This window comes from the organism of the source record quoted next, unplaced genomic scaffold, assembly GCF_019419815.1.
Source record: "Pyrus x bretschneideri cultivar Hongxiangsu unplaced genomic scaffold, Pyrus_bretschneideri_v1 Contig43, whole genome shotgun sequence".
NCBI lineage: Eukaryota > Viridiplantae > Streptophyta > Magnoliopsida > Rosales > Rosaceae > Pyrus > Pyrus x bretschneideri.
In genome coordinates, this window is record NW_025999757.1 from 732244 (window position 1) to 756641 (window position 24398).

Here is a 24398-nt window from a genome sequence, read left to right on the forward strand (position 1 = left end):
TAGTTTATCATTTGAATTGAGGTCCAAGTGTCGGTTGTAATACTCACTCTCAACCCCTCAATCACACTTTTTATTTTAGCCTTCTCTTCAACATACAACTCCAAAACCGCCGCCGCCACCTTATGCCTATTAGGAAGTTTGTATTTTGGATTCAAATCACGAATAAAATCTCGAAAGTCTTCTTGATCAACCACCCTAAAAGGCATCTCTGCTATTATAATCCACCTCACACATCTCCTATCAAGTCTTTTTTGATTGAAAGTGTGAGTGACAAACGGACCTCCCATCCTCGCTTGTGTCAATGTAGGTTGCTTCGGATCCACATTCTCAAAGAGACTAGAACCCGGGCATTTCCTCAAATGCTTAAGAATTCCCGTCGTCCCATGAATTATAGCGTGTGCCGGTACTAAGAGTTTGCAATGCTTGCATTCAGTCATGAAAGATTTCTCCCCATTATTATCGGTGATCGTTACCCTCTTAGCATCATTCCACGCCGGACTTGGACCCTTTCTCCTATTGCCCTTTTTCCGAGGAGGACCCTCTCATTGTCTCACTACTTCTTCTTCTTCTTCTACTTCCTCTTCCCCCGCTTCCCCCTCTTCCTCATCTTCTTCTATTATTCTAATGCAATATCCTCCTCCATATCGGGATCATCATCCCAACAATCTTCATAATAATCATTATGCAAATAATCTTGAGGTGAGGGAGTACCTAGTTGAAGGGTACCACTAGGTTGGGTTTGTTTTCGTTTTCCTAATACCGAGACCATAGGTGTACTAGATTGGCTACTAGACCCGTCCATCCTAACAAATAAAATAACAATGCACATTAATATATCACAACCACAGTTCAGCATATATCCAAATTCCAATCAATAAATAAAATAAATGGTTCAAAAATCTGAGCATTCAACATAGAAAATATATGGTTGTGAGAAAAATAACTCAAAATATATAACAGAAATCAAAAGAAATCTGCCTATTCAATACTTTCATGGCATCTGCCTAATCTGCCAATTTGACATAGTTTTATACTTTGCTAACAAACATTAAGGCAAGACCATGTCTCTAAGATTCTCAAAGCCAAAACAAAAATATTACCTGACGCAACGTGTGACTAATTTGAAGTTTGAACAGGTGGAATGATTAACTCCTAAGTTGCTACAACAGTGCTAAACCTGCAAACACTACCAGGAAAAATGTTAAGATGTGAAAGGTTAACAGGTGAAGGCATCGTGGAAAGCATGCATGATGGAAAGCTATATGGTTCTGTAACCTAGCATATGTATAAGCAGATCCCAGAATTAAGGCAGAAAACGAAACACGTATACAGTTTTACTAAGAGATGAATGACTGGAAAAATGCCAAAAACCATGCCAGTTGAACAAACAAATCATATCCAATAATTATGATAATATATACTGATTAATGCCAATAATTTGACAGAACGAGCATATCATATCAAAAAATCTAATGTCATCTCACCCCACATTTCAACTTTGATTCCTCCTCCACATAGTTGTAATTAAATGAAAATTTTGGCAGCGCCCATGTCTGAAAGAACTGAACAACCATATTGTGTACTCGAAAACAAAAGAAAAAAAATTTGAGCTCAACTAATTGCATGCCCTGTACCCACCTTGTCCGTGTATATATATAATATATGTATACTGATATGTTCATGCATGCATAATGGTCTTTGCTCCTTTGTTTCCTTGATTTGCCTAGGTATGCAGGAAACTAATATCCACATATTAATCACACTAGTGGCTAGGTATGCAGGAAACTGATGTCCAAAGATTAATCACACTAATGGCTAGGTATGCAGGAAACTAATATCCAAAGATTAATCACATTAGTTGAGACAACTGGAATATAGAAACAAACAAATTGAACAAACAAACATTAGTTGAGACAAAGATTAATCACACTAGTTTTATAAGCAAAAGTTTTATAAGCAAAAGTAGTTGAATTGGCATGCTGCATATATCCAACATTCCCAAATCTCAATCCTATGTAAGCATGCTCTGCTGCTATGCAGGTTTTGTACTGTTTGCGTTAGTTTGCTAGTTCAATATTAGGTTTTTAAATGAAATTCATTGCATTGGTTTGCTGCGATGCCCACCTCTAAAACCAAATAAAAGGAACCAAATACAACCCACATGGGTGCCGCAGCGCATCATCAATAAAAGAAACCAAATACAACCTGCCAAAACCAAATACATACACAACTAAAGCGCCAAATACACAACCACAACCCGCGCTTTAATCCCTCTACAACCCGCCAAAGCCAAATACATGGGTGCCGCAACGCATCATCAATAAAAGAAACGATTTTCAAAAAAGAATTACAGATAAAGATGGAGTTACAGATGAAGATGAAGATGGAAGAAATGACTACTAACAAACAGAGTTACAGATGAAGATGGAAGAAATGTATAAGTTATGAACACACACAAAAAAAATTGCCAACGGCATAAATTAATTACCTAATTTGGGTGAGAGTGAGACTCGGACTCAGTGCTAGATTGAGAGTTCTGTCTGTGAGGGAAAATTGCCCGAGAGAGAGAGATCACAACTCGCAAGTGTCGGAGGAATCGTGAAGGAAGGCTGGAGAGTTCTGTCCTTGATGCTTTGGCGTGGCGGTGGCTGGGTGTTGATTTGTGAAGGAAGGCTGAGCTGCTGGAGAGTCAGAGACAATTCGAAGGAAGGCAAGCTGGGTGGTGATTCTGGTGAAGGAAGGCTGGTGGCACAGCACTGGCAGTGGCACAGTGGCTGCGCTCTTGATGGAAGTATGGAAACGGAAGTGAAAACTGAAATGGGGGAAGGGGATCTAACCTAAAAACAAATGAACGGCACAGATTAAATCTAAAACAATCAACGATTGAAATAATTATCTTATAATTAAAAAATAATATATATATATATATATAATATTTATTTCGATTCGGTATGGGAATACCGAAAAAATGGAGATGCAATACCGAATCCCATATCGAAAATTTCGGTTTGGTTCGGGATGAAGTACCGAAAATTTCGGGAATTTTGGTTTGGGATTTTTTTGGTTTGGGATTTTTAGGATTTTTTTCCAGCCCTACCCCACCCTGCATATTTAATTTACTTACTATTTAATTTCATTGCAATTTTAGTTGGTCTGGTATAATCGTCCACCCTACTCTATGTATTTAAATTTTGTTGCTACTTGAGTGGTGCGGAATAATCGTTCATCCTATGTAATGTTATCATAATAAGAATGGTGCGGTACAATCGCCCTCCTTATTTATCATGTAAATTTCGAGCTAGAAGTTTCAAGTGCTTATCATTTTGGCCTGAAGATCAAAATGAAAAAAAAATTGTAAGAACAAGAAGTTCTAACACTACATACCTCCAGAATGCATATTATTGCAAGTTCTTATACATCTCAGTTTTTCTTTTAGAAAAGAAAATAGCAAACTTGGTAAAACTTTATTTTGTTGCCCTGGACATTACTGGGAAGAACTACCTTACCTAGGTAGTTGATACCAAGATCCATTTGAAGGCAGAGAATCTTGGAGAAACTATCAAGGAGGAGAACAGTGCATCTTCTTAAGATCGGGCGAAGGCCATGATTTTTATCCATCGCCACCTTGATAAAGGACTAAAGAGCAAATACCTAACGGTTGAAGATCCGTTAGCTCTCTGGAAGGCATTGAGAAACAGATACAATCACTAGAAAACGGTGATTCTTCCAAGAGCTCGTTATCAATGGACTCACCTAAGGATCCAAGATTTCAAGTCAGTGGCTGAGTACAATTCTGTGATGTTCAAAATTAACTCTTAAATGAAACTCTATGAGGAAACCATCACTGAAGAAGATATGCTGGAAAAAAAACCTTCAGCACCTTTCATACCTCAAACATGCTCCTACAGCAGCAGTTTAGAATGTGAGGTTTCACTAAATACAACCAACTAATATTTGTGCTCCTGGTAGCTGAACAAAACAATGAGCTCCTGATGAAAAATCATCAATCCCGACCTACTGGATCTGCACCATTCCTAGAAGTAAATGCTGCTTTCCTCGAAGTGAATGCCACATCCTCTGGTGGCAATAATCATAAATGAGGACGTGGCCACAAGCGAGGATGGTGGAACAGGAAAGGTAAGAATCATGGTGTCCAGTTTCACAACTAGGTTCCAAAGCATAATTAAGGCTCGAATTTCAAAAATGTAAATCACCACAAAGGCAAAGCTTATATGAACAATGCTCCCAAAAACTCTGAAAGAACTTGCCATAAGTGTGGTGGCAATGGGCACTAGGCGCGTACTTGTCGTACCCTAAAACATCTGATGGATTTATATCAAACATCTATCAAGGAGAAGGGTATTGAGACCAATTTTCTCGACCAGGTTAAACTAATGGATATACTTGATCCAGTGTGTGACTTATCAAGGCAGTTGAACACAACCTACCTAAATGTCTCAGACTTTATTGTGGAAAGGGAGAATGAAGTGTACCGATCCGACTGAATCGCTTATGTTTGATATACTGAACTTGTAGTTTAAAACTAGCATTTCAAATTCAATAAAAGTAGTATTTAAATTTCCTGTTATAAATTGCTTTTAATTGTGATCCCCTTAGTTAGAAAGCATGGATAAGCACCATGGTCATTTTCAAAACAAGAGCAATGGCGAAGATATTTGTCTTGCAGACAGCGCAACCACGCATACAATACTTCGACATCGAAAGTATTTCTCAAGATTGAAGTTTACAAAAGTAAGGGTAACAACAATATTAGTCTAATCAAATGTAATTGAAGGCTCAGGGAAAGCCCAGATTACGTTACCAAATAAAACAATATTATCCATACAGAAAGCGTTATACGCTACTCGAAATTTGTTGAGTTTCACAGACATACATTTAAATGAATACCATATTGAAACGAAAAGTGTAGAAAATGTAGAGTATCTATGCATTACCTCCAATGATACCCAGAAGCGTATATTGGAGAAGTTGCGTGGTTTGACGAGTGGATTACATTATACATACATAAAGATAGTTGAATCACATACTACCATGAACCAAAAGTTCATTGATTCAAAAATTTACATGTTTTGGCATGACTGTCTAGGTCACCCAGGATCTACCATGATGCGTAGAATCATTGCCAACTTTAATGGACATCCATTATTAAGCAGACACATTGCTATCTCAAATGATAACCTTTGCAAGGCTTGTTCTCAAGGGAAGTTGGTAATTAGACCATCACAACTAAAGGTTGATGTTGAATCCCCATCATTTCTGCAAAGAATTCAAAGGAATATTTGTGGGCCTATTCAACCATCATGTGGACCATTTCAATATTTTATAATTTTGGTTGATGCATCTACTCGATAGTCACATGTTTGTTTCTTGTCTACTCGGAATGTAGCTTTTGCAAGACTTTTTACTCAGATAATTAAGTTGCGAGCACAGTTCCCAGATTACCCCATTAAGTCAATCCGACTTGATAACGCTGGTGAATTTACGTCTCAAACTTTTAATGATAATTACATGACATTGGGCATTGATGTTGAACACCCTATTCCTCATGTCCATACTCAAAATGGTTTAGCAGAAGCATTGATCAAGCGGTTTCAGTTAATAGCTCACACTCTGCTCATGAAATAAAATTGCCAGTTTCTACACTGAGACATGCCATCTTACATGCTGCATCATTGGTTCGATTGAGACATATAGCCAACCACCAATACTCCTCAGTACAACTCGTGTTTGGGCTTCAACCAAACATTTTACATTTACGAGTTTTTGGCTGTGCTGCTTATGTACCTATTGTAACACCACAACGCACTAAGATTGGACCTCATTGCAGACTGAGAATTTATGTGGGTTTTGTTTCACCGTCTATCATTAGATATTTGGAACCCTTGACAGTTGATATATTTACAGCTTATTTTGCTGATTGTCACTTTGATGAGACAGTCTTTCTATCGTTAAGAGGAGAAAAGATCGTTCCAGAAGAACAACAAGAGCTAACATAGGTTGTTCCCACCTTATCTCATTTTGATCCACGTAGCACTCAATTTGAAAATGAAGTAAAAATGATCGTTCATCTTCAAAGTATTGCCAATCAAATGTCAAATGCATTTAATGATGCTAAGAAAGTGACAAAATCATATATACTAGCTGCAAATGCACTTGCAATAATTGATGTCCCTATTGGACAAAATAAAATGGCAGTGAATAATTCATCTGGTGCATGCTTAAAGCATGGTAGACCTTTAAGTTCAAAAGATTCAGCCCCTCGAAAGAGAAAGACAAAGGCACAACTGAATCCAAATGAAATCATTCAAGAAGAAAAAATGAATGACAAATCCACAATTCATGATTCTGTACTTTCAGAAAAAGAAAATGTTCTTGGTGAGACATATGTACCTGAAGAAACAGAGGTACATGAAAGCAAAGAAATCTCCATAAATTATGATTGTACTAATGAATTGTGGGATTGGAATGAAATAATCATCGACGACATGTTCACATCCGCAGCAGCCACCAAAATCATATTAAGTGATGATATTGAGCCCTGCTCTGTCTATGAATGCAAATAGAGACAAGATTGACCTAAATGAAAAGATGCAATCCAAGCAGAATAAAATTCATTTGAAAGGCAAAATGTTTTTGGACTGATAGTTCAAACCCTACCTAGTATAAACTCTGAGGGTTACAAATGGGTATTCATAATAAAGCGAAATAAGGAAAACGAGATTGCAAGATATAAAACACGACTCGTTGCACAAGGTTTTTCGCAAAGACCTGTAATTGATTATGAGGAGACATACTCTCCTGTAATGGATGCAATTACGTTCTGTTACTTAATAAGTTTAGTGGTTTTAGAAAAAACTTGACATACCATTTATGGATGTCATCATTGCATATCTATATGGAGAATTAGATACTGACATATATATGAAAGTCCCATAAGGACTTAATTTGCCTAAAACAACTAACAAACCATGAGATATGCTCTCAATCAAATGAAGGTGATCATTGTATGGACTGAAACAATCTGGACGAATGTGGTATAATCGTCTCAGTGAATATTTGATCAAAAAAGGGTATATCAACAATGTCATTTGCCCTTGTGTGTTCATTAAGAAATCCAACTCTGGATTTGCTATAGTGGCAGTATATGTCGATGATAAGAACCTAGTTGGAACTCCTAAAGAGCTCAATAAAACTGCTAAATATCTAAAAAGAGAATTTGAAATGAAAGACCTTGGAAAAACAAAATATTATCTTGGCTTACAGATTGAGCATTGTGCTAATGAAATTTTGGTCCACCAATCAACTTACATTAAAAAAAATCTTGAAAAGATTTGGTATGGACAAGACTTATCCATTCAGCACGCCAATGGTCGTTCGTTCTCTGGATATTAAGAAAGATCCATTCTGTCCAAAAAAAGATGATGAAGTGGTCCTTGGTCCAGAAGTACCATATTTGAGTGTAATAGGTGCTTTATTATATTTAGCACAATGTACTAGACCAGATATAGCTTTTTCAGTCAACTTGTTAGCAAGGTATAGCTCTACTCCAACAATTCATCATTGGAAGGGAATCAAAGATGTATTGCGATACCTTCGTGGGACAACAGACATGGGTCTCTTCTACTCAAAGAAATCCACAAATGACCAGGTCCTTGTTGGATATGCAAATGCTAGTTTTCTTTTCAATCCGCATAAAGCCCGCTCACAAACTGGATATGTGTTCAAGAATGAAGATATCGCAATCTCATGGCGCTCAACAAAGCAAACATTAGTTGATATATCTTCAAATCACTTAGAAATACTTGCTCTACATAAAGCAAGTTATGGTTTTTGGTTAAGATCAATGATCATCATATCTGGAATTCATATGGTCTAACTTCAAAAACAAACAATCCAACTGTCATCCATAAAGATAATACAGCCTGTGTTGCCCAAATGAAGGAAGGATTCATTAAGGGCGATAAGACTAAACACATACCTCCAAAGTTTTTCAATGCACATGAGTTTCAGAAGGCTAAAGTTATTGAAGTCAAACAAATCTGTTCCAATGAAAATCTAACAAACCTATTCACCAAGTCTCTACCAAAATGCACGTTTAAGAAGTTAGTGCAAAGTATCAGATTACGTCGACTTACCAATCAGCTAAATTTGGAAAATGCGGAATTAGGAGAAGATACATATCAAGGGGAACAACCATAATAAATGCATGTTGTACTCTTTTTCCTTTGATTAGGATTTTTCCCACTGGGTTTTTCCTATCAAGGTTTTAACGAGGCAACATAATCATATTTAACACTATATCAACAATCCAAGTAAAATTGTACTCTTTTTCCTTCCCTATGGTTTTTTCCCACTAGGTTTTTCCAAGCAAGGTTTTAACGAGGCAACTGGTGTTGATATGTGGGTATCCAAAGGGGAGTGTTGAAAATACTGGTGGGTTAATGAATGCCCACAATTGTATTGAAAACATTGGTAGATTTTTCAATGCCTAGACAAAGTGATATTGACTTGGGAAATAAAGGGGGATCGTATTGTCAAAAGGTGTGTGCTGTAAATTTTTACATATAGTTAATATGTTTGTTTGGAGTTTCTCTATAAATAGAGCACTTCGTATACTTTCAAAAAACACTACGAAGAAGAAAAAATCAATAACATCAGTATCTATCTCTCTTTCTTTTATTTATCATCCCTTTGTGTTATAGTTTTAGTGTGATGTTTTATACTTGCTTCCCTCCTGTCACTAATAAAGGTTATCACTCTAACTTTTGCCTATTTATAACAGTTTACTTATTATTTCATTTTATTGTACACTAACTACTCAAACCGAGCTGTAGTATGCATCAACTAATAAAAGTCTACCGAAATTCGGTAGAACTTCTCCTAAAAAAGGAATAAGCTCAAACTAAAATACTTGAAGGTAACCACATTTATTTCATTACGTACCCAAAAGGTCACACTTGATGGGCCTCTAACCCTCTGTTATATGCATGATTATAAGTTCAAAGCATAGTTATCTAGTACCAGTTTTACTGATAAAGCTGAGTAGGTAACGTACTTAATAATAAGGATAGGTTAGAGTTGGAATCAAAGATGCTCATATCAACTACTACTGATTCATGAGGGGGCGCAAAACATAAAAATGCGAGTGGATGAAAAAAAAAAAGTTTTCCAAGACTATTTTTTTTCTAAACAGACTAACCCCTTATTTTGAAAACATATGTAATACTACATGTAATTTCTGAAAACCTAAGCATCTCATAAAAACTGAAAATTAATATACACTTGTATACACTAAGAGCTGATAGATACATATATACTGAGCTGATCCGTATCAATGGCATAGCATACAATATCATCCACTAGCTGTAACTAGTGGAAGCTGGATAATATAATCATGTCATTACCGAGTAAACTCAAGGAAATAACAAGCTGAGAATATAATTGTGTAATCATGTCATTACTAAGTCATCTTGAACTAATGACAAGCTAAGAGTATAAATATATAATTATGTTATTACTAAGTAATCTCAGAGTAATAACAAGTTGAGAGTATAAATGTATACTCATGTCATTACTGAGTAATCTCAAAGTAATCATATCACTGCCGGGTAATCTTGGTGGAGTGGAGAAGGTGGTGGTGGTCGATGATTAAGGTTGGCCGTGAAATGGTAGAATTGTTCATCGATTTTCTCTCTATTTGTCAAGAAGTGGGAGGAAAAAGAAAGATAAAATTATAGAGAGGAACCAAGGAAAAGAGAGAAAAGGGAGAATAAGAATGTTCCTTGTGGGACCGACTATCCCAATAGCCAATAGACTATTCGAAAATTGATGAATTTTCTAATAATGCCCTTGCAATTAAAGTCCCCGTAAAAACTTCGTATAAGTCTGATTCTCGTTACGTTCGTAACAACGAGTACTATTCAAATATACTAGTTAATACATCATGCGTGTCACAACAAATAAGGTCAACAAAAGTCAATACGCACCTAAGGGCACTTTGGTAATTATACATTAGTGATGACAAAATTACAGAAAAATTAGGGATGAGTCATAAAACAGCAGTTAGTCAATTCATTAAATTGGCCATTTAATGATGATATGGTTAGTGTGGATCCCATCTTTTGTTAATTTAGAATCCAAATTTATGGCATGAGATTAAAATAAAGGAAAACCAATAAAAATGACCTGAAAACTTTGAGTTTTAACGATAAGGACAAAATAAAGGATAAAGTAAATGGTACCAAAATTGACTTTTTAGTGTAAAAATATGGCTTTTCGTTGAATAGTACCATAAACTTTATGTTAAAGTTCCCTTAAAATAATTCAAGAAAAAATTAAAAAAAATGAGGAGAAGATGCTCCGCCCAGCCTTCCCAAGGTTCTTGATGTCGTCGAAATCTTCTTCGACTTTGGCTTCAAGTCCCTCGTCTCACAGTCCCTCTTCCTCACCATCTTCGAGCTGTCGACATTGGATTTGTCCCTATAATTGGTGAAATCAGAGCTTGCTCTACACCAATATAACATCATTTAGAGGTCGGCGTTAACGAAGAGGGTGAGGGCAACGCTGGGAATCTCGGGTACAGGTTCTTCATGTGGGCTACGCAATAGCCTAATTACATACCCAATTACGAGGTGTATAAGCCATTTTAGCAAAGCTATCTACGACAACAATCCCCTCTCGAAAAATGTGAGAATCGAAAAAGGTCATCTCGCGAATGTTGCCCAAACAAGGAAACCATTACATGTGAAGAAGTTAAGGAGGATCAAAATCATTCAAATGGAGAACAAAAATAACATTAGAAGAGTCACTTTCCAACCAAACACAACTCTTTCTCTGATAAGCAAATTCTACACTAATAATAATTGCATAAAATCTGCAAAAAATAATTGCCATGGCTACTATGCTAACAGAAATCACCAAGAAAACGACTACGACAATCCCTAAGAACTCCCCCATAAGCAGTTGTTGACCCTAAAAATTACAAAGCCTACGTGGCGTGCAGGTCGAGTAACTAATAAGCTAACTACATCCTTCGGTTGAATGTTGGGCGTGCCAACTCGTCGGCCGAGCTCGGCCAACAAATAAAATTTGTTGATGTTGCGTTGAGTGCGTTGTTGACTTCTTTATCTTGCGACTGTGGCTAAGGAAGGAACAAATCTCGGCCTTTGGATTCTCGAGCTTGAAGACAAGGCTACTAGTTCTTTGAAGTTCATAAATCGTCGGCGTCAAATTTGGTTATGGTAATTATATTTGTGAGAGTATAAGCACGTCGAATCGACACCAGACTATATGGACATAAGTATTCAAAGGTAATGTGTGTCTTGATGGTAAATGTGGTTCGGCCCTCAGAATGCCGAACTCTGAAACTCACTTGGGAGTATCTAATCATAAAACCACTCAGCGTTTAATGCCCCGAATGTCGTAACTCGTAACACCTTACTTCGCCGAGAAGGCTAATAAGATGACCTCTACCAATAAGGATTCGGAAACCCTTCTCGACCGAGACTTAGATAGGTAACAAATCGACCTCGACGTAGTGCTGCTTATCTAAATTGAAGGTTCTTCGCGATCGGCTGATTCTACGGCAACAATGCTGTTTATTTAAACTGAAGGTGTTCGCTGGTTGCCTTCACAATGCTGTTTATCCAAACTGAAGATGTGTCGGCAGGAAAAAGAAAATAAAAAATCTCAAGATGTTTGAGAGGTTTTGCTCAAGGCAGTTGTGTGTTGAATTGAAGGTTCTTTGATTGGTGCCTTCTATTTATAGGGACGAGTGCGTGTTGGTTGATAAGCTCTAAGGTTGATTGAAGTTCCACCATCCTACTACAACTCTTGCACCGTTCAAGTTTCGGTCGAATCCTACAATACTGGCTTTCTGAACTTAGTCAAAAATGTAACCAGATTCACATTCACTCCACATGCAGCCCCGTGCTTAAACAAGATAAGCACTCATTTTATATTAATAAGAATGTAGACATTTAACCAAAATGCCTTTCATCCATATCATTTTACTTCCAACCAAATGCAAACCATGCATTATCAAAAAGTTCATCCTGATCACATCTCATATTTCTGCATGTTGTCTTTATCCTTAGATTTTGATAAGTAACATCTTCCGTGTTGATTAGGAATGCAAACCAACCAAGCTGCACGATGCGTAACCACACAGAGTCCTTGTACAATGCAACTTCTCTTATTTATTTGACTGTGAAGCTGCAACTATAAGATAATTACCATTTTAATAAATTCCTAACAAAATGGTAATGTCAAATATGGTCTCTTTCATCAAATGACTCAAAGTATACGGGCCGAGTTCGTACAAAATCACGGCCTCTTAATATTCAGAATCATCTGACGGTATAAAATTCTACACATTCAAACGGCCTCGATTACTCAGGCCGATTGTGTAAAATTGGGTCCAAACATTGCCCCCCAATTTCCTTGAGCTTCGGCTCGTAAGCCGAATGGTTAAGGAAATTAAGTTTCTTCAACTAATCACAAGCGGCATCAAAAAATATAAATGACCACCGAAGCTCCACCGAAGAAGTCTATCACCAAAGCTATGGTCGAAGAAAAATGTGGTCAAGGACAATTATGGTCGAGGACCGAATCCATCAAATTGATTCAAATATATATATGGTAGAGAATAGACCACCCCACCGAATGCAAAGTCACATGGTGGATCACCTCCTCATAACATCCAATGTCGAGAACCTCCAAGTTTCTGCAAAATCTATCCGTAGGGTCTTGATTTCACGAATTGCTTCTCAACTTGTCTCTTTGGCAGAAGCCACACACAAATATAAGCTGCCGAGCTGAACTTTCAAATCGACTCATTCAACTGTTGCTTTCTCAAGTTTCTGAGTCAAGAAATACATGGCCGAGAAATATGTCATTGATCACGACATACACCCCACTATCATCGAACTGATGTCGAATTCACAACTCTTTTCTCAGCAAACTTGGGATACATCAGCGTTATACACACAGTAAAGAGGCACTTTTAAAACCCCAGAATTTCTTACCGTCATTCGGCTACCATTATCATCGGCTATCTACTTTAAGGGCCAAGAAAGACCTGATTCTTGGTAGTTGGGCCTACCACCAATCATGAATGCTCTGATCTCTTCTCGGTAATGGCATCCTGAAGCAAGCTATATATATATATAACCCCATGACCGATTGGTGTATATTTATATACGGCTATGTCCTGATGTAAGCTAACTTATATATATATATATATACACACATATATTAAACTCCATGTCGAAACTCAATTGAGTGTGTTCTGCCAACATGCATCTTTGATAGTCCTAGGTCCTCCCAATTGAGTCATGCATATATAAATATAATGTTGAATTTGCATGCATTCCTGCCATCGAGAAAAATTAGGCCGAGTTAAAGAAAAAGGGCGAGGTCGCAAAACATTGGGCCGAGAAAAACCATTCTTGGCAGCTCGGCCAATTCATCAATCTTGAACGTGATATATTAAACCCAATGTCAAAACCAAGGCTTTAAAATGATTTGTCGGCCATGCATCTCTATCTTATATATATATATAACTTTAAATGGTCAAAAAGTCTTAATGGCCGAATGACCTGGCCGAATGGAAAATCAAGTTCCATGCCCGAGAGTGTATATATATAACTTCAAATGGTCAAAAGTTTTAATGGCTGAATGGAAGTCTTAATGGCCGAATGACTTGGCCGAATGGAAAAACCAAACTCCCATGGCTGATCGAAGGGAAGGAAGGTCGACCGAATTAGATGGATAGGTGTAGAGCATGCTACAAATATTCTTCTTAACAGTCATTTGAGTTGTGGGTTTCGACCAAGAGGAGTCTACCAAAGATCACCAATAATCAATAATCACATGATTCAGAAATGTGAAAATCAGCCAAGCCATGTGGCCGATGACTATTGAGAAACCACCGCCGAATAAAAATGCATTCGGCACTAAAATTCCAATCCTTCAGCCCAGCACACCATTTTGTTGCCCCCTTTATTTTCTCAAGTATTGGCTGAAAAACCGAATGGTTAAGAAAATAATTTATTCATTATATATATATATATATATATTAGCAAACGAAAATAAAAATGGCCGAACCATAAAGTGGAGGAGGAGGCCAACGATCTTTTATTCTGAGCTGAGATCTTTTTATATCAAAATTCTCAAATTGATCTCGCTCCAAGCCAAGAAAAGAATTTTCTCCAAATATTTCTGTCTTGACGAAAGATTTTTTACCATCGGCCGCCGAAAGTGTTGGACAATTATTATGCCCCCCAAGCATAATAACTTCGCCAATTTCGGCTTTCAATTCGAACAACTTAGCCGAATGGGATTTCTCCATATCGACTTTATCACCAATAATCATATCGATTGGCATTGGTTCGGCGTCTAAAACCATGTCTCCAATTACCATATCAATTGATGTGGTTTTATGGTCTGAAGTCGTGTATTGGTCTTGTTCGTCATTGGAACACTCCTCTGACGAATCATTTTCTGAGTCAATTTTTAGCTCAGAAACCTGAACATTTTCTTCTAGGCCTGCCACACTTTTAGCCTTGACCGAAAATATAGTTGGCCTAGGTTTTTCTTCTTGGCCGACCATATTTTCGGTCTCGACCAAAAAAATAGGCGGCCTTTGTTCTTCGGCCAAAGTAACAATTTTTTTAGGCCAATGTCTGATTATGGCCGGAGCGGAAAATTACCCCTTGGTCTTTTCAACCAACCATTCCTCAAATGGAATCAATTTGTAGTAAAAAACGTAAGGAAAATATTTTCCATCTAGCCAGGTATTAAATCGAGCCCTGTCTTCATTTACCCATTGCTCTTGCAGGGTAACATGAGCTTTTATTCTCAACATGTAAGCGAATGACTTTTGCATCTCTGTATGGCCACGAAGAATTTTTTCCACTTCCAAAGATCTTTTTCATTCCTCATTGTGTTTTTTCAATTCCTCTCGGAGCTCGTACAATTGGCTACGTGGAGCCGGATTGGAATCTTGATATATCATATGAACTTCGTAGTTTTAGCATTGTGTCCCACTGGGCGTGCCAACTATGTTGATCCTAAAAATTACAAAGCCTATGTGGCGTGCAGGCCGAGTAATTAATAAGCTAACTACGTCATTCGGTTGAATACGGGGTGTGCCAACTCGTCGGCCGAGCTTGGCCGAGAAGTAAAATTTGTTGATGTTGCGTTGAGTACGTTGCTGACTTCTTTATCTTGCGACTGCGGCTGAGGAAGGAACAAATCTCGGCCTTTGGATTCTCGAGCCTGAAGACAAGGCTGCTAGTTCTGCGAAGTTCACGAATCGTCGACGTTATATTTAGTCACAGTGATTATATTCGTGAGAGTATAAGCACATCGAATCGACACCAGACTATATGGACATAAGTATTCAAAAGTAATGTGTGTCTTGATGGTAAATGTGGTTCAGACCTCAGAATGCCGAACTCTGAAACTCACTTAGGAGTATCCAATCATAAAACCACTCGGCGTTTAATGCACCGAATGTCGTAACTCGTAACACCTTACTTCGCCAAGAAAGCTAATAAGATGACCTCTACCAATAAGGATTCGGAAACCCTTCTCGACCGAAACTTGGATAGGAAACCAATCGGCCTCGACGCAGTGCTGTTTATCCAAACTGAAGGTGCTTCGCGATCGGCTGATTCTACGGCAACAGTGCTGTTTATCCAAACTGAAGGTGTTCGCTCGTTGCCTTCACAGATCCAAACTGAAGATGTGTCGGCAGGAAAAAGAAAATTAAAAATCTCAAGATGTTTGAGAGGTTTTGAGCAGGGCAGTTGTGTGTTGAATTGAAGGTTCTTTGATTGTTGCACGGTGCCTCTTATTTATAGGGACAAGTGCGTGTTGGTTGAGAAGCTCTAAGGCTGATTGAAGTTCCACCATCCTACTAAAACTCTTCCACCGTTCAAGTTTCAGTTGAATCCTACAATACCGGCCTTCTGAACTTAGTAAAAAATGCAACCAGATTCACATTCACTCCACATGCAGCCCTGTGATTAAACAAGATAAGCACTCATTTTATATTAATAAGAATGTAGACATTTAACCAAAATGCCTTTTATCCATATCATTTTACTTCCAACCAAATGCAAACCATGCATTATCAAAATGTTCATCCTGATCACATCTCATATTTTTGCATGTTGTCTTTATCCTTAGATTTTGATAAGTAACATCTTTCGTGTTGATCAGGAACGTAAACCAACCAAGCTGCACGATGCGTAACCACAGAGTCCTTGTACAATGCAACTTCTCTTATTTATTTGACTCTCAAGCTGCAACTATAAGATAATTACCATTTTAATAAATTCCTAACAAAATGGTAATATAAAATATGGTCTCTTTCATCAAATGACCCAATGTATACGGGTCGAGTTCGTACAAAATCACTGCCTCTTAATATTCAAAATCATCTGTTGGTATAAAATTCTACACATTCAAACGGCCTCGATTACTCGGGCCGATAGTGTAAAATTGGGTCCAAACAGTAGCAGGACCAGAATTTCCTTTAGACAAACCATTCATATTAAGTTTAATCCAAGGATACCAAGGAGAAGACCATAACACGGGAAGAATAGGAGGTACCTTGCGAAGAATAGGCTGAATAATATTTAAACCATGAGAGAATCCATGAATAAACATCCTGCCATGCACGAGCTCAAAAATGATAAACATGCAAAGACGATGGTAAGAGATTGAACGAGCCGGAAAAATAAACTTGTTTTGAACTTTCTGAATAGCCGAACTAGTTAAAAGACCCGCAATGACCCATAGATTGGCCTACTGACAGAAAAAGGGCTTCCGCACAAAAATATCCAGAAAAAACAACTAAAGAATATGAAAAAGGCAAAGATGTACCAATCAACATGCTAACCACTAAAGATGCTTAGAAACTGACAGCCATAAAAAAGATTAGCAACAGATTCCTGAAAAACATGACAAACACAACAAACATAAGCCGAAGAAATACCACATCACTGTGTATAGTCGAGGCGGAATGACGCCAAAACAAAATAGATAGTCGAGGCGGAATGAAATGCCGGCAAATAACTTTTTCCCAAGCACAATCACTGTCTCATTCAAATTAGATCATAACTAGAAGAGAAAGGAAAATTTCCCAAAAGGGGATGGCTCCCAAATCAATTTGTCAAGGGTAAAGGAGGATGCAAAAATTTTCTGTGCCACATTGTAACTTATGCTGCTTCACATTGTAATTGAGATAAAATTTATGGGTACAAGGGATGAGTGAAAGCATATACACAAAAACTTTAACAAATCAGGTGCCAAAACCAGGCTGAATTACGCACAAATCCTGATTTTACAGCCACAAGTGTCCGTCTCTCTGGCTCCATCATAAAAACCTGAAATTAACCACAGTAATCAGTTTCATTCATGAAAAACGCCATACCTGGTATCACAACCACATAAACCAAAAGCTCAAAACATGACATGCAAATGATTACAGTTCTGATAAGAGATTACGAAGATCGACCAAAATACAAAATAATGCCAAATTGTGAAATTTAGATACATTTTGGCGAAGGACACAAATTACACCAGCAAGCCGATGATGCAATAGCCACTTCTTATTCCCTAAAGAATCTGAGTTAAGTAATAAACCTGCTTTTGCCCAACAATAAAAGCACAATAGCCACTTCTATGGGGTTCTTAACCGCAAAACACAACAGAAATCAAAGAGTAATATAACTTACAATGGACAAAGCTTGGTGGGAGCAATGATGCCTGGTTATTCGTATTCATCTCCAATGCTCCAAAGCAACCTAAACCATATTTACAGGAACGGAAAATTTAATTTCACCCAAGCACCACCAGAGTACTTCAAAAGAGCCACAAACAATTTACTAAGGGAGTGAAAAACAATACCAGAATAAAGAAAGAATGAATAGGACCAAAAGATAGCCAATCTTAAAAAAGCGTTGCTTTTTCTCCCAGCTCAGTTGGTTATAGATCTCAGTCACATCTACCAAGTGTCGTCTCGTCACATACCTGACAAAGAGTCACAGATCATATCAGATATGATGATAAACTCTAATGCGGTATCTAAAGAAGTTTTCTGAATAAAATTATTACTCTCCTAATCATATGAAATTGAAATAATATGATTCTTTTCATGATCAATCATTGCCCAGCTTTAAAGAACAAAAATAAATTGTGTTCTCTACAACTTGGAAATTATGAATGTTCCACGTCTAGTTTTGCATGCTTCATTAAAAACATCAAAAAATACAGTAAATACACCGATATTAGTATAATTTCCTAATGCACTCAATATAATTTGCAATCCAAATTATATTATGACATGATGCCATCCAGAGACCATTGTGCATTTAGTTTGAGTATTAGCATCCATATAGGTAGGTTATGAATGGCAGAAGGCACTGTTCAACACGCAGACATAGAGAGAGGGAGGGAGGGAGCACAGTGAAAGGATGGGTAACAGGTGGAGGGAGGTTATGAGAAGGTACAATTTCATTATCTGGGGTGGAGAAATGTCACTTAATTTGTTAAAGCATATTACAAATTTCTCAAACCGCCTCTCAGCCAATTGACAGTTCATGGTAAGGATCCAGATTTCACCAAAAATTATTGAGTAGTCAGTCTTATTAGAACTAGAAATTCTAAAAATCCAGATTTCACCAAAAATATTGCCAGTTCATAACTTGACCGTATGTCAATATCAATAAAACCAAATTGTAATCAAGTATAAAATCCTTATCCCAACTTGTTATTAACATGTAAATGGGGTTGTGTTTGGGCTGTATTCCGTTCTTCACCAAAAACATGTAAACGGGGTTACAGTGACACACCAGAATGCTACCATCATTTATTGTAACAACTATTCTCTTACAATGTTCAGTTGATTACCTAGCTGCCTTACATACCATGTAGCAAGCTTCACTTGGAACAAAGTTATAGTCTAATCATATTCAAGTTTCCCACTTTTCAGTTAAGTATTGGTCAAAATGATGAATTCATAATCCACCATGAGCAATTTTTTTCTTTCAAGATTAACGCGATATATGGAAAGGCATACCAAAAAAGAAAAACCCATAACCATGTAGTTGACACTAAATTTATATGTAACTTAAGCTCTACCCGATGATTACACAGAGGTCGTCAGTTATACAATTCTAGACACAACAACAGTTGAGTAATGGGCGAGAAAGAAACTTACAAATTGACATTATAATATAGGTGTGGCAGAGCCATGAAAAGCATGAACCAATGTCGCGCTATAAGAAGAATGAAGCACAAAACTCCTTGAATAACAAATTCTGGCAAAATGACATTGTTTATCCGAGATGATGAATCATATGGGTTGATGTAGTCATACTCGAGGTCCACCAAGCACACAAGCTGCATTCAACATTCACAGGGGTCATATATCTAAAAATCTCAAGAACTGCGACTAAGTAACCAGATTCACCACACAGTGCAAGACTTTTTATGTGTCATAGCTAAATATGACTTGTAGAACAACTCTGGTAGGTAGTAACAGGAGTTATCGACACTTTCCGACAAGAAACTGTATTGAGTGTAAACAAAAGTTCCCCTTCATTTAACTAGAATTTCAGCACAATATCTAGGAGTATTTTCACCATAATTAAGCTTATGCCTGATCATTTTTTTTTTTTTTTGTTTTTTTCGTTTTACAAACTCAGGTTGTTCGGCACTAGAATGTAACTTGAAATCGATATGCATGTCTTTAAATTCTCAATGCGCACACACGCACACGTAAAATTCCTACATACTGATATTTTCTACAAATTTTGTAAAAGAACCAACCTTAGTGGCCCTTTACCATACTGGTGGAAAAGAGTTGAGCCCTTACGTAATGGCGTGGGTTAGAACTCCGTCGGTGGCTAATCTAAATCTAATCTAACAAAATCTATCGTTTGATAGAAGATGAAAAAATACAGCCTTGACACATTGAGCTAGTATTTCTTTTTATTTACAAGTTTTGTAAAATTCCTTCCTGCAAGTTCTGCAACATGCTTTCTAAGCCAACTTACATTGAAGGGTAAAAAAAATTGTGGAAATTTTCAAAAGAACAATAGAAAGATAAATCCCCTTTCTAGTTTCATGAAAATCCAAAACAACATATGCGAATAGATACTTGATTTCAAATTAAAAATAAATAAATAAATTAAGAAAAACTAATTACATTATAAAGGTGAAATCTAAATACCCAGATGATCCTAGTCTGTGAATCAAATGAGCATGTTTTGAATAAATAAAATAAAATAATTTAATTAATTAAAAAAAAAGTGGGATAAAATCGAGGAAGAATTACCTGATAACCCAGAATGCATAACAAAGCTAGAATGAAGAAGAAACTCAGCAGCCATGTCCACAGCATCTCCATACCCAGTCACCACGCTCTCTCTCTCTCTCTCTCTCTCTCTCTCTCTCTCTCTCTCTCTCTCCACTTTTTGTGTATTCGTCTGTGTCTTACTGTATCTGCCCTTTGACCTTTTCTCTCCGTTTGTATCTTATTTTATCACAGAAAAACACAAAATTTAAGGAATAAATCTTTCTGCTGCTTTGTTTCTTGAAGCAGAAATCCAGTTCTTGTTTTACGGCAGGTAAGTATTTCTAGTTGTACCACACTTTGGCTTCTTAAAATAAAAATTATAAAATAATAAATGCCATGGGAATTATCTCCCATAAAAACTTATTTTTAATCTAAATCAAATTAGTAAAAGGTTGAATGGTTCGTGGCCGATTCGAAATAAATAAAATGGGATTAAGGGAAGGACGTAAATAAACAATAAATAAGAGATTATTGTGCTCTAAAAAAAATTATTAAAAAAATTTAGAACATCAAATATGTTTGGTAAAATAAAAAATAAACAAATTTTAAATTGTTATCAATGACAATAGAAAACATATAAAAACAAAAGCAGATTTAAAATTTTTTTTTCAAAGAATAGTAATTAATACATATTTAATGAAATTTTCAAATGACAAGTATCATCCCATATATTTTATAAAATTACAATCATTGCTCCTATATTATTCTATTTGATAATTATTATATCATATTAAATACCATATTATTTTTAGTCATTTAACATATTATAGTAATTTATATAAAAGTTTACCAAACACTCAATGTCACATCTCGGCGCAAGACGGATCACTTCCCGGACCCGCTCCACTACCGTAGCACGATATTGTCCTCTTTGGGCTTACCATTCCTTCACGGTTTTGTTTTTGGGAACTCACGAACAACTTTCCAGTGGATCACCCATCATGGTATTGCTCTAGCCCCTTTCTCGCTTAACTTCGGAGTTCCTACGGAACCCGAAGCCAGTGAGCTCTCAAAATACCTCGTGCAAGGTAACGATGAGAATATACATATAAGGATCACTCCTCTGGGCGATGTGGAATGTCACAATCCACCCCCTTAGGGGCCCGATGTCCTTGTCGGCACACCACGACCACGGTTAGGCTATAATATCAAATTGTCACATCCGGGCCCGGGGCGGATCACTTCCCGGGCCCGCTCCATTACCGTAGCACGATATTGTCCTCTTTGGGCTTACCATTCCTTCACGGTTTTGTTTTTGGGAACTCACGAGCAACTTCCCAGTAGGTCACCCATCATGAGATTGCTCTAGCCCCCTTCTCGCTTAACTTCGGAGTTCCTACGGAACCCGAAGCCAGTGAGCTCCCAAAAGGCCTCGTGCTAGGTAGGGATGAGAATATACATATAAGGATCACTCCTTGGGCGACGTGGGATGTCACACTCAACGTTTTTTTTTTTTTTTTTTTTTTGTTGTTAAAAGCACTTTTACAAGAAAAGGGTTTACCAAGCACTCACCAACTTTATTTTACAGCTGTTTATTCTCACAGCATAATATAAACAATTTTTTTTTTTTTAAGGAATCAGTTGGTGGCTTCGACATGGTAGTCCACCATTCTGGGAGCCGGAAAGACTCATAAAAGCATTTCAGCATTCGCATGGTTCTGTCATGTGATTCACCAGCGCCAACGTGGATCTAAATTGGCCAACAAACCTTGGATGCTTAGAAAGAGTAAATCTAAATTGGCCAACAAACCTTGGATGCTTAGAAAGAGTTACTAACACATATTTATAGACTTTAGTGTACATAATTTTAATGTCGTATCGTTGTAGAAGTCTCATTTCAAATGATATTTCCTATTTGAAATCAATCTACATATCATGTAATTAAAAATTGTGCCCATCGAGTGACGTCTAAACAAAATAACGGTTAACTTAATATTTGATGGGTGGAAGTGCAAATCGTGAAACAATTTGTAACTTCAAGGTAGTAACGTTAATTTAGGGGACTGACTATAATACTTACAAGTATTTAGTATCGAGTCAGAAATTTGGGGCTCATTTGGAAGCTACATTCAAAATGACTGAAAATATTTTCAATGATTGCTTTTAAAATGACTAAAACTATTGTGAACTTTCCTAGTTTAAGTGTGATTGTGTAAATCCTAGATTAGATTTTACTATAGTTATTCTTTCCTATATGGACTTGTATTCCTTGGGGATGAAAGATTTCTTCTCTCCTTTTACTACTATAAATAAAGGCACTATGTGATGATTTGTCCCGGAATTTACGAAAATGGAAGGGTATTTTTATAATTCCACTTTAGGTTGAAAGATATTTTTGAAATGTGCTTTTAAGTCTTAAATTGTGTGCCTTGTAGGGCCACTTTCCTTTTTGGTCCCTCGATTCTCCCTCCACTTGCTTTGGTTGCCACGTGTCCTCCCAAGAAAGACTCTCAGATCCCTTGCTTCTTTCACAGCAAACTCACAATTCTCTCACTCTCTCTAACCTTCTTTCCTCCCCGAGCTCACCCACACACCAACCTTCCTTTTTCTCTCCTGATCTCCCTTGGACCTCATCACTTCTCTCATTCTTTTTCTTCCTCTGCAAGTGCAAACCGAGACGTAACACCATGAAAGCTAATGCAAAAACAAGGGGAAAATCTGACAAATCTCCACCATTTCCAAGTTAGTAAGCCTCAAAACCCTTTTCTCTTTGTCTCAAATAGATGTTGCTATGATATCTAAGGTTTTATACTCGTTTTTAGTGAAGGTTTGACTTGAAAACACCTTTGGGATACTTCTCTAGATTCCAGTGAGAATGCTGTGACTTGCAGGCCGTTTTCCGGCCAACTCTGGCCATGATTAAGGAAACAAGTGGTATGATTTGAATCATTATTCCTTGGGCTTCAATTTGGTTTTGAGGTTGAACGGAGTTGGGAGAGCTCCGGCCTTCTTATCTATCGAAAGTGGCCAACCGGGCCTAAAAACGGGTCGAACACAACACACCACACTTAGCCGGCCCAATTCTTTGGGCCATGGAACTCAACCCAAACCCTTTAAACCCAAAAACCCTTTGAACCAAAACCCCAAACTCTTGGGTTGGGCTGCCAGGCTCTAACCCAAGCCCAACCCAGACGTGAAACCCAGCCCATAAACCTTTCTGCCCAAATCCAGGAACCAGCCTACCCAGATGGAATATTCTTTAGAATATCAAAGAAGATTCCTAGAATATTCTATGTTGACTTTTACAAAATTTGCCCGAGACCCCTCTTAGAGTAATTTGAAGTCCTGAATTTGTTTTCGACATCCATTTTTCCCAAATTCAATCATTTTAGTATAGTTTTATTAATTGGATCCTTTATATGCTTAGGTGTAAATATTCGTGGCATTTCCGTCCTCTCTTGTTTGCACGGCTCTTCGCCATCAGTGTAATGTGAGTAGACCCCCTCTAAAATGCATATTTTACTATTAGAAATGCATACATGAAAAACATGATTTAATGGTTACGTTTTATGAAACGTTTATGAGTAAATTAGATTTACACTTTATTAGATATCATGCTTTACTGAGGATATTTTGAAATACCATACTTTATCGATTTTCACGTTCTTCATAGTATATATGATTCATGACTATATACTACAAATAGGTTTTACGATATGACGTTTTAGCTATTGAACTCCAATTAAGATAGATATATATTTATGTACTTACTTAATGGTTATTCGAACTGTCCTGCCTACGGGCATATGTTTTGCCTACGCCCGTATGTTTTACATACGGGCGATTGATACTTATATTGGCTTCGATCGGGTGATGTAGAGGCATACGGGTTGAATGATATCTATTTATTGGCTTCGATCAGGTGATGTAGGGGCCTACGAGTTGAAAGATACTTATATTGGCTTTGGCCGGGAGGTGTAGTGCCTACGGATGAATGATACTGCCTATGGGCGAATGATCTGCCTACAGGCGCATGATGTAGAACCTTCGGATGAATGAAGAAGTG

General features: G+C 37.3%; 1 protein-coding gene across 1 annotated transcript; it reads right to left on the reverse strand.

Annotated features, from left to right (window-relative positions):
* Nucleotides 1-17088: 17088 nt before the first annotated feature.
* LOC103931791 (protein cornichon homolog 4) lies at nucleotides 17089-20701 on the reverse strand. The gene is made up of 5 exons (XM_048566786.1): nucleotides 20372-20701; nucleotides 19253-19434; nucleotides 17941-18063; nucleotides 17769-17837; nucleotides 17089-17417 (listed from the first exon to the last, which is right to left on the reverse strand). Exons 1-4 carry the CDS (start codon nucleotides 20441-20443, stop codon nucleotides 17804-17806), a joined length of 411 nt encoding a protein of 136 aa, XP_048422743.1. The 5' UTR covers nucleotides 20444-20701; the 3' UTR covers nucleotides 17089-17417; nucleotides 17769-17803.
* Nucleotides 20702-24398: the final 3697 nt, after the last annotated feature.